Consider the following 12,119-nt stretch of genomic DNA (forward strand, 5'->3'; position numbering starts at 1 on the left):
TGGGTGAAGACTCAGAAGACATAGCCCCTGGCCTCCAATACCATGACAGTTTTGTGGATTAAGAAATAATACTTATGTATCATTTCTTATTATTTACTCATGTAAGTAAAACCACTGGAGAACAGGGAACAAAAAAGGTATCTGCAATTGCAGGTACTCCTTTGCATAGTGCACTCAGAACCGAGAGAGATGAGACAAGACCTTGATCCCAGAGGAAGAGGACAGAAGTGAGTTTGGAGAATGACTTTGAAGGAAGTGGGAATGGCTAAGGAAAGACTTGGTACCCTCAGGAAAATGAGACAATATGCACAGGAGCCCCCAATACACCAACAAATGATTTTTTGCTGTATTTTTCCAGGGCGAGAGATGGTGGGGCCCACGCTGCCTGGATATCCACCCCACATCCCCACCAGTGGACAGGGCAGCTATGCCTCTTCTGCCATCGCAGGCATGGTGGCAGGTAAGGAGAAAATTCATGGGCAGGAGTGGGGGAGCACTGCAAAGAGGAAATGTTAGAGGAATTGGGGGACAAGAGAGGGTTAGAGATAGATGGTGTCCCATTCATAGGCTACTCTAAGGTCACTGAAAAATGGACCAAGGAGACACCTTCTTACAAACACCTTGAGAAAATGCCCCAGTGCCATCCTGGCTTCTTCACTCAAATCAGCTCAGCCTCCCTTTTCCCAGATCTCCCATATTTATTATCCATGATGAAAAGGGAGAGGCTGAGATAGATCTGTGTTCAAATCCAAGCTCCCCTACTTCTTCCACTGAATCAGTGAATACTAATGGAGCAGCTCTAGGAGCTGGTCAAACACTATGAACCACACATAAGCCTGGCCCTTCTGTAAGCTCTGAGTGTGAATAGCAATAATGATGATGACGATGATAAAGAAGAAATGATTAAAATACATTCTCCTTCACATCCTACACTCACTCAACCCTGAATTAGTAGGGTCCAGGTTCTAGGTATTCTGAGGGTACCGTAGAGTATGAGATGAACTGAGAATATTTCTCCATCTTCATTTGGACCATCCTGGAATCCTGCCTGTCAATCATTTGGGTTTCTTTGTCTGCAGTCATCATCCAGTTGTGACCCTGGATGTCAAGGTCTGGACAAATGGGATTTTCTTTGGGAAAGTCTTAATCTTTTAGAAGCCATATGGGAAAGACCCTGGGATGAATGGGATAGAACTGACTCAATTCCACTGCCCAGAGAGGTTTAGGAGCCTGGAGCTCGAACTCAGGTCATATGTAACCTCCATACCAACCCTGGGCCAGTCTCCCATGCTCTGACCCTAGAGATTTGGTGCATTCACCCAGGCCTGCTTCCCCCTACAGGGGTTAATCTTTGCTGGCCACCTACTCTGGGCACCCTGTGCAGAGAGAAGCAGGTGGGCTGGGCTCTCCTGGGCAGAGGGAGGGGAGGGAAAGAGGGAGAGAAGGAGGCTCTGCTCCCTGGGAACCTGCTGAGCTGGCACTTGTTGCTGCCCTGTTACCGTGGCGATGTGCTTAATGCAGCGTTGAAAATACAGAATACTGACTCCTCTCTCCCTCCTGGCCCTGGACTCCCTCCCTCCCTCCCTTCCACTTCTGGAGCGTGAAATGAGATTGGTCAAGATAAAAAAGGAAAAGATTCAGTTATTTTTTTAAGAGTGTGGATAATGGGGCCTCTCAATCAAAATTCCAGGCTCCAGTTGCCCCCCCACCCCGCAACCTTTCTACCTTCCCCTGCTGCCTGCTTAGAGGAGGAGGAAGAAACATAAAGGCAACGTTTTTCTCTTAATTATGAATCATTCTCTGAGGGCAGGCCTAGGTCAAGTGGTTCCTGGGGCCAAGAGTCTGACCTGTGAGGTAACTGCAAGGTGTAGGCCTCTCATCAAAGTCCCCCAGGTTGTTTCCAGAAAGACCTCACCCAGAGTGGCTTGCAGTGAACAAACACACACTCACACACAACTACCACATGGATTGCAAGTGAATTGCAGAAGGGAGAGACCTTGCCTTACACACTGGATGGGCTTCCAATAAGTTGCATGCAAATTAGTCTTCAGAAAATGCTATACCATTTAAATGAATCGCCTGGTTCCTAGGAGCACCTTTTTGCAAATGAAGTGTAGGAAAATTATGTGTCTGTCTCTTACCATTGCCTACGATCTCCCAATTGACTGAATGGGACTCCTTCAACTAAAGTCCGTAAACTCAGTGAGCACCTACTGCATGCGTGTAGGTACATAATAATGCTTTAAGTTAGGCATACCAGTGACATTCTTCAATCAGTTGTGGAAAGGAGGAAGTGACCATTTATTATGCCCTTTACATACCTGGCCATTCACACATATAACTTTATTTCTTATTTAATCCTCCTCACCATAAGATTGGGAAGCTGATGTTATCCTAGTTTTATAGATAAGGAAACTGAGGCTCAGAAAAGCAAAACAATACTAATTGGCTGAGTGGTTCAAACACAGATCTTTGATTTCACATCTAGAGCTTGTTCTACTTCAACACAGCCTCCCACCATATCAGAAGTAAAAACACAAACTATGGGAAAGCCACAGATTCTCAGATCAGGTTATAGATTTCTCTTCACTCTCTCTGATTCTGGCTCCTCTAACAGTTAATGACCCTCACACTAGTTCTAAAGTAGAACCAACATACCCAGATAAATGGATCCATCCAGCCATCTATTTGTCTTTCCATCCACCCTTTCATTTTCTATCCATCTTTCATCTATCCATCTATCCACCCATTATCCATCTGTCCATTTTTAGATATATGTATAAATATGTATCTTTCTATCCATTTATTTTTCATCCATCTATTCTTTCATCCAGCTATCTGTCCATATTTCCATATACCTTTCTTTCACCTATTCATCTTTCCATCTACCCTTCCATCATCAATACTTTCATCATCCCCATTCTATCCATCCTTTCACCCTTATATCCATTCTCCATTTTGTTGATTAACAAATAAGTAAGAATCCATTGTGTGGGATTTTGGGAGTATAAATTGCACAAGACATATCTCTCTCTTCATGGAGCTTACAACCTAATGGTAGAGAGAAATAGCAATCACGTCAATGAATGAATAATCATAATATCAGATGATGATAAGTATGTGAAGACAATAAAATGTGATGATGTAATAAAGAGCCACAGGGAGAGGAGATAACTACTTTAGATTGGATGATCAGGGGAGGCCTCTCTAAGAAGTTGTTCAAAGTGGTTAGCCAAGTGGTTAACTGTGGCTGACCATCCCTGGCCCAAAAGAACAGCAAGTGCAAAGGCCCTAAGGCAAGAAGGATCTAATTTAGCATGATAGCACACAGAAAGAAGATGAGTATATCAAAGAATAGTGAGCAGTTAGGGAAGGCACTATAAGATGAGATTTTTGGTAGCAGCAAGGCCATCTTTTAAAAAACTATTCAGGACTTCTGGGAAAAGATTGTAGACTGTCAAGAGAAAAATCACAGATACCAGTTGCAGTAGTTCTTACAAGAGATGACAGTGACTTGGACTAAGGAAGTAGTGGTGAAGGAGACACTGATGATATATTTTTATGATAAATCCAACAAAACCTTCTAGTGAACTGGCTATATTAGGGATGAGAAAATAGATGAAATGTGGATCATTCCTAGACTTGGAGCTTGGGAAACTCCATGGATGATGGTGGCAAGTATACATGTGGGAGACTAGGAGAAAAGAGATGTTGTAAGTGGCAGGTGGAAATCAAGAGTTTTGTTAGCCCATATTAAGATTGAAACACCCACTAAATATCCAGTTTAATAATGTTAGTAGGTACGTGATATGTCGGAAGTCAGAAAATAATCCTGACTAGAGTATAAATTTCTACCATTGTACAAAGCTGTTATTCAATGCCAAGGAATTAGGCAAAAGAGAATATGGATGGAAGTTCACAGAAGACTCTTAAACAAAGTTCTTCAATAAAATTTAGAATTCTAACAGAAGGAACCAGCAGAGAATGAATAGGAAAGATAAGCAATTAAGAAGCAGGCCAGATGGCACCCAGAGGCAAAGAGGGAGTGATAAGCCAAGAAGTTGAGGACATAGAAGTGACCCTTTGAATGGACAGGTTAACGATTGTGGCGTTTTGCATAGATCAGCATTGGCCTGATTGGAAGATTATGAGAAGGTGAAGGCAGAGACCATACAGCAGAGATGGATGGGGGCAGGAAGAGGATTTTTTAAGGATATTAGATAGGAAATAATTTTCGTAGCCTGAAGGAATTGATGAATTAAAAAGGAAGAGACAATCGAAGCAGGAAAGAGGGAATAATTACAGAGGCCAACTGGAAAGGTGAGTGGGGTAGGAAGCAGAGCAAAGAAGATAGATTGGTCTTTCATAGGCACCGGGACATTTCATCCTCCATGACTGCACACAAGCTGGTAGGTCTGGTGGTGGAAAGAAGTCACACCCAAGGGTGTACTACTTCCCCAGCCCCATTCCCCACCCTGACTTCCTGTGACTGAGGCAGTGTGTGTTAAATAAATGAATATTTATTTATGGGTGAAATGCATGAATGAGTGACAAAATGAGAGTGCAAACACATTGTATTTTCCCTCTCTCTTCCTTGTCCTTTAAAGCTTGCAGTGTTTGGCATTGGGTAGAGTGGAGTAAAGGCATAGGGAAGGACCCTTGCTGAATAGCCAGTATAGAACTGGCTACTTCTGAGGAATTGCTTAAACCAGGGAAACTAGAGTACACCAGCAATAAACAGGGACAGTTCCCACCATAAACTATAAGAGCGAGCAGTGACGTTGGACCAAGGGAGCCAGGCTCCTAGTTCAGGCTCTAATTGAACACATGGCCTGGGATGAATGTATTTCCCCTCTATATAGTAGTTTCTTCATTTGTTAAGTGGATGGTTGAATTAAATCATTCCTTAGTTTTCTTTATTTCTTTTCCCTCCTTGTTTTTCCTTCTTCCTCCACTTCTTTTTGTACTTGTATTTTTTGCCCAATCTGTGTTTGGCTCAGTCCTGACCCCAAAGAACTTACTGTGTTCCTACTGTGAGTTTGATGCCTGTCATGGACTCCCTAGACTGGAAGAGGATCCAGTAGTCTTCCTCTGCCTCAAAATCTCCTATTATTTTCATTCCTTCTGCACAAATGCCTAGTTCTCTGCAAGGAAGCAGCTCCCACTGACTCTAGCCTCACCTTAAGACTGGTTGCATGACTGATTTGAGCCTCCATTGAACTCTATTTTACCCCATGTTTCATGAGGTAATAATAAAATGTCAACATTCATTGAATGCTACTTATATTCTAAGCATATTCTAAGTATGGTACTAGGAGTTTAATATGTATGATCTCTTTAATCCTCACTAAACCCAATGAGATAGGAATAATAATTTGCCAGTGTTTGACAAATGAGGAAACTAAGGCTCAGAGAGGCTATATGACTTATCCAGCCTGGAAGTAGGAGATGGGGATTTGATTTCAGACAGACTGGCACCAGAGTCAGGGAGTTTCAAACTTCCCAAAAGTCTGGGAAGAAGAAAGCACTTAGCTCATAATCACAGATAAGTTTCTGAAAGACTGTGTGGACACTCACTGGATCTCAAGGTTGGTGGGAACCTGGCTTTGTAAATGAAATTGCCTCATAAGTGCATATAGGGATTATCTGGAATTTAAGGTCAAGAGTTCTAAGGTCAAGTTCTGTCCCACCATTTATCAGCACTGTAACTTGAGGAAAACTACTTAATCCTGTGTTGTATTCCAATTTCCTAGTCTATTAATTGGCTATATGGATGAATAGTTCATAGAAGTGTTCTATTTATAGGATGAATGGCATGATGTGTGGGAAACTCTTTGCAAACTTTAAGCTCCATACAAAGAGTTGTGGTGGTCAGTTTGATTTTGTTGCTATCATGTAAGGGTATTAAGCAATTTTTTTTGTAAATCACTCTTTTGAGAAAGCCAAGGTTCCACTCACATAAGGAGGTAATCTTGTTTACTTTGTGTATAAATTCATGCATTCATTGAGTTTGCTTAAAGTGGGGACACATTCTCAGAGTAAGCTGCAGAACAGTCTCTCCAAGAGATTAGTGCCTTCTAGGGCCCTTCTTCCTCTCCTATCTTTAATCTTCAGCTAGTTCTCTCTCTGTCTCTCTCAAAAACAAAACAAAACACTTATATCTAGGGAAGCTAAAAAGTGCTTATATACTGATTCCCTCTTTGGCTACTCTCCCCTCCCTCCCCCTGTTCAGCTCCCTCTCCCAGCCATAGGCTCCTCTGGAAAGTCCTTTTTGCAGAATGTCCAAGCAGCAAGAGAAGAAGAATTAGAATCAGGGCTTTAGAGTCACAGCATAGTTTCCACACAGCACTGGACCCTCCAAGCTGTATGAGTTTCTGCAGATCCCAAAGCCTCAGTTTCTTTAACTAGAAAATGGAGATAATAATAACATCTGCCTCCTGGGGTTCTTTTGAAGGCTACAGTTTGTCAGGGGAGCACCTCCAGTGCCTGACACTGCCCAAAGAAACTCAGATTCTGGAGTTCCCAAAGGGGTGATGGAGAAGTCATCTGAGATCCACCATCCCTGCCCTGATTTCACCTGTGACCTCCTTGTGCATTCTTCCCCGGGCTTATCCACTGCCAGTTCTGCAAACAATTCTCCCTACCCCCCCATCCCCACATTGGTGCCATCAGTCTCACAGGCCTGTCACTGTGTGCCTCCAACAGGAAGTGAATACTCTGGCAACGCCTATGGCCACACCCCCTACTCCTCCTACAGCGAAGCCTGGCGCTTCCCCAACTCCAGCTTGCTGAGTAAGTCCCTGGGGCTGCTCAGGCCCTCTGCTGGGCAGGGAAAGGTGGGTGGAGGACAAGGCCAGGGCAAAAGTTATCTGAAAGCTGGGAAGTCCTAGGTTGGAGAGCCTGTGGAGATGGGTGTCCTTTGTGATAAAAGAAAGTAGAAGAGCAGTGTACCTGGTTATTTGGGGAAAGAGGACAGAAGAACAGAGACTTCCTGGCTTCTATCTCCCTCTGGCTCCCCAAGGCAATGTCTGGTAAACTTTGTTTTCTTTAAGATTCAGGGTTTTGGCCTGAAGTGCAAGGGCAGGGGAGGGCAAGGGTAGATTCAAGAATAGCCTAAGAGAGGCCTTCCTATCTGCAGGGAGTTAAGGTCCCACAACAACATACATTGTCTCAGAGTCACCCTGCACTCATCCTAGCTGCTCTTCTTCCTGGGAGCTGGTTTCAAGATGCCATCCTGTTGCCCCCATTAACCAAATAATTGGGTTGGTCACACATAATCATGATTCAGCACCAGAACTCTTATACAGAAAACGTTATTCCACCAAATTCTCCATATTTGGCTTTAGAAATAGCATTCAGAATCAAGGTCCAGAAAGTGAGTTTCAGTGAGCTTTGAAGCTGCACTTCCCTTCTCTTGCCCTGGAGTTCCAGGATGAGTAGAGAAGCTTGTCAGGAAAGGAAGACCATAAATGGGAAACTTGAGAGCTGTCACTAGGACCTCCCAGAGTTGTTGCTGTGAGGGAGTCAAAGCAAACCTGAGCCAAAGAGAACCAGTAGCCCCAAGGTGGCCAGCCTTTCAGACATCATTGCAGGCTGGCTGGACTGCATATTCCCTAAGACCCACCCCCCTCCTATTGTTATGTCCTAGCATTCCAGAAATAACTAGGAAGGAGCCTGATGTGGGCTCTGTTTGCCAGATGTTTTCAACTCCAATCCACCTATTCACTTTAGCCAGAAAGGAAAAGGGTATTTGGGGCACTTTCTTGCTGAGACTTCCCAGGATGCTCACCCAGTAGGTATACAAACCTGTTGTGAGGTCCTAGATCTGCTTCCACCAGTGGGGAGTCTAATCTCTCTGGGTATTCAGAGGAAAATTCTCTGATCTGCCACTGTTTAAGCAAATCTGAGGAGGATCCTGATGACCCCTAGTGTGCTTGATTCTTGGGATTCCATATGCAGCTGCTCTCTATTGCCCTTTTTATGGACCCAGGGTGTTGAAGGTCAAAGCAGACATGGGGGAACAGGGGCAAGAAGCCATCATTCTCTTTCTGTCCAGAAACTCAAAGGCAAGGCCAAAGAAGGGTGAAACAGGCAGGGCTGGAGAGGAGTTAATCTTTGATGATCAGATAGGCAGGGGATAAATGATTAACACAAGCTGTCTTACAGGTCAGCATTTGCAGGGAAGGCTGTGGTGCAATTTCCTCCTCTGACCAGCAGTGTTGTTATTTTTTTAATGTGTCCAGGTTCCCCATATTATTACAGTTCCACATCAAGGCCAAGCGCGCCACCCACCACTGCCACAGCCTTTGACCATCTGTAGTTGCCATGGGGACAGTGGGAGCCACTGGGCAACAGGAGGACTCGGGCTGGGACAGGCCCTGGAGAGTCATACAAAGGAATCTTTATTTATTACATGAAAAATAACCACAATTCCAGCATTGCGGCTCACTCACTCTGTGGTTAACTTAATGAACCATGAAAGACAGAATGACCTTGGAGAAGGCCAGACTGTCCTCTAAGACTCCTTAATGAGGGGCAGGAGTCTCAGGGAAAGAGAACCAGCCCATTCCAAAAGAGACCCAATTGAAGGAGTAACGTGCCCAGGCTGGTGCCCACCTAAGGAGAGAAGATGGAGTACAAGGAGCTTGAGGGGGATGTGTATGTTGTCCTCCCTGGGCCAAGGGGTGTACAGGAGCCCTTGTGTGACTCTTTCATCAACACAACTCCAACAATTGTGGACAGTAAACAAGTCCTTCCAGCCTTCAAGTCACAGCCCGAGGCCAAGCCTTTCCCAATCAGTCACACTGAGAGTCACCTCTTTCAACCTCCTGCCACCTTCTGCTCAGCTTGCTTGGCCTTTCCTGTACCTCCCTCCTAGGCATGAGGGAGGGCTGGCCCAGTCAATCAGAAACTCCACCAGGCTGTCAGCTGACCTTCCCTTTGCCTGCTGCTATGGGCCTACAAGCACCACCCTAGTCTCTGCTCCACTGGGTCATCCCTTTGGCAGCTGCTGTCAGCCAAACCAGTTCAAAGCAGCTGGAAATGGAATTTCCAAAGGGCCCAGGCCCCTGAGAGGTGCGGTGCAGCTCTGCCCATGGCAGAACAAGGCAGAATGGTGGGGACCACTTCCCCTTTCCAACAGCTCCTGCCAAGTCAAGTGTGCTTCCTACAACTCCAGCCCACAAAGCCACTGAAGAGACCTTGAGGCCGCCTTCTGAAGCCAGAAACAAGGTTCCTTCTCTGGCCCCTGCAATTCCTGCCCCTGAAACCTGACTGTAAATACTGTAAATGAAGCTCTGTTTGGGTCAAGCTTCCTACTTTCCATCCCCCATATTTTGGCCTCCAAGTGAATTGTCTCTCCACTGTGTTGGGCTTTTCTCCTTGATGCTTCTTCCTTTTTTAAAGACAACCCACCATTGCCATATGACTCAATAAACCATTGCTCTTCATTTTAGGCTTTGGGGTTGGCTGGAGAAGGAGGCACAGAGGGCTGGGCTTCCTCCTGAACTCAAAGCCCAGTGGCTGGCAAACTCACTTTGGGGCTGTGGGTGAGAAAGGACCATCTAATCCTCAGAGCCCTGAGTTAGCATTCTCCCTCTGCACTTGATAGATGTCTGACACTGGGTATTGATTATTCCAACCTTTGACATCTTCCAATCTACATAAATGTGAACATAAAAAAAAAGCATGTGGGGCTAGAGGCATGGCTCAGGTGGAAGAGTGCCTGCCATGCAAGCTCAAGACCCCAAATTCAAATCCCAGTACCACTCCCCCGCCAAAAAAAGAAAAAAATGAAGCACATGACACTGTACCAAGACAATGGGAAGCCAGAGAACCAGCAAGGTGGGTTGGAGAATGATCCAGGAGTAGCTACAAACTGGTGCCCACATGACCAAGTTTTGTAGGCACCATGGTGCTTCCGTCTAGGAAGGGAGAAGATGAGGCTCTCCTGTGCGCCAGGAATGGTGTGGAGGGTATTGTGTAAATTAATTTGGGATCAGCATCATTTTACATATGAGGAAATTGAAACTTTGAAAGAAATGGATGGTGTACCCAAGGTGAGAAGTAGGGGCAATTCTTCTTACCCTAACTCCTGCACTCTCATCCAACAATGCAGGGCCCTCATCAGGGATACTAGAGGGTTCTACACCTAAGGGAGATTGTGGGGTGCCACCAACCGTTTACTATCTTTTGGTTCAATTCTCAAGATTTGACTTGACTGAGCAATAGAGAAGCATAGGGTATTGCGGTTCCCAAGGGGGAGGGAGGCTTCAGGGAGTTAGGAAAAGCTCCTCCAGGAAATTTAGGAGAAAAGAAGGATACCGTGTGACAGCAAGGGTTTTGCTCACCACAGGAGTTTGGCCCACTGGGGGCTATCTGCATGGACCTCCTCTCCACATGCAACCCAGCTGGAACGAGAGAAAAGACCCTGAAGTCAAGGTGTCCAGGTTAATGTGGATACCTGGGCAGGCACTGGGGTTGAGTCAGATGGAAAGGAGATTCCTTATCCCTCCCAGGAATCCAAGATGGGGAGAGCAGAGGTGGAATGACAGTGCTGCTACCTCCAGAGAGGCCAGGGATGCTCACAGGGCAGGGGTGGCAATGATAATAGCTTTACCACAAGGGGTACAAATTCCTGTGAAGAAAACCTGTCCCCTTACTGTTCAGGGGGGATAGGAAATAAAGCTCATTTTTCAATGACAGGACTTCCCTCTGGCTATGAACTTGGCAGGTCATTGTGTCCAAAGCGCCTCAAGACCTTGAACATCTGGGTTTCTGAGTGCCCTACGACATCCTCCCACCCAAAAATCACTCCTGGAGGCTGGGGGCCTCCAGGAGTCTGCACATTGACCTTTGCATTCACAGCCAAAATTCCTCTGGGGACACTGTATACCCCTGGCAAAAATCTCCCCAAATCCCAAATGATGAAAGGACCTGGGCTATACTTTTAGTAAGTTGACCTTGGTACAAATTCACCTTCCTTTCTCTGAGCTGACCTGGTTACCATAAGACAATCAGCTCAGAGCAGATGAAGACTGCTCTTAGGCACTGTACGGTATGACCTAAGAGCAGCAGGTCCGGACCAGGACCTGTCTAGATAGTCCATCCAAGGTCAAACCATGAAAATATAGTCATTTATGTGTTGGGTATTAGAAACAATTTGAAGTACCTCAGCACTGTGCGTGGTGTTGGGAAGTTGGCTGGCATATGAAAGAGGCACAAGAAAAAAAGGATGTGAGTCCAAGGACATGAGGACACATAGGAGGCTGCTGGGGCTAAGCTGGAAAGCCATGTTCACCTGGGGCAATGAAGGAAGCATCTGTGGGTAGCTGAATGTAAAGGAAGGCTTTTTCACTGTTCAGGGTAATCAGAACTCCTTGTTCCTGTGGGGAGTGTGGGAGTGGTGTACATTGATGAGAGAACTGGAGATGAGGCATAGACCTGAGACATTCCCAAGATACCAAGAGCCCCACTGCACCTGCCCCTGGAACAATCCTTTTCACTACTTGCGTGGCTAGACCTGGCTTTCCAGGTAGCTGTTCCAGGTCCCATCACATGCTCCTCTCCCAGTCCTCCTTGCTTCCTAGGACTAGCCATGCCCAGCCAGGATGCTAGGAGCTTGCAGGAAGCCCATGAGAATAAGGCAGCCACTGAAGGGCAGACAGTGGGTTTCTAGCTGGAGGACAGAACAGCTGGAACCCTGACTGGGCCCACCAGGTGGGCAGAGCTGCCCCAAAGCTGAGTGAGGAAGGAGTGAAGCTGGGACTTCCTCCTCCTTTCTTCTCATGTTCCCTCACTTCAAAATTCTTGCCACAAGTTGATACTAAGAAACATGTATTTTCTGCCCGCCTGGTACCAGGCATGTACTCAGACCCTTGAGATAAACTCAAACAAGAGCAGTTAGTGACCACAGTCTATAATTCCTGAAATAGGAGCCAGAAGAGGTGAACAACTTGCTAAGCTTTCCCCTCTCTCACCTGCTCCCATCTTCCTCCTGCACATTATCCCAGATACACACACCTTTCCCCATTTATGTCAGCCTAAGTCTCTGTAATTACATTCAGACTGAGTGGACCATGGCCATAGTTCTGGTGAAAGAGACCGCTCCATCCCACAAA

The 12,119-nt window shown here is 45.8% G+C and overlaps 1 protein-coding gene across 4 annotated transcripts in view; it reads left to right on the top strand.

Annotated features, from left to right (window-relative positions):
- The window catches only part of Pax8 (paired box 8), a 57,793-nt gene extending 48,344 nt beyond the window's left edge, over positions 1-9,449 (top strand). For all 4 annotated transcript variants that reach the window (XM_074050165.1, XM_074050166.1, XM_020151532.2 and 1 more), the window contains 3 exons: positions 359-460; positions 6,706-6,792; positions 8,244-9,449. In XM_074050165.1, coding sequence (XP_073906266.1) covers positions 359-460; positions 6,706-6,792; positions 8,244-8,320 — 266 coding nt within the window. In that variant the 3' untranslated portion in view covers positions 8,321-9,449. The remainder of the gene's footprint in view (positions 1-358; positions 461-6,705; positions 6,793-8,243) is intronic.
- Positions 9,450-12,119: the final 2,670 nt, after the last annotated feature.

Source organism: Castor canadensis, chromosome 12, assembly GCF_047511655.1.
Source record: "Castor canadensis chromosome 12, mCasCan1.hap1v2, whole genome shotgun sequence".
Classification (NCBI taxonomy): Eukaryota; Metazoa; Chordata; class Mammalia; order Rodentia; family Castoridae; genus Castor; species Castor canadensis.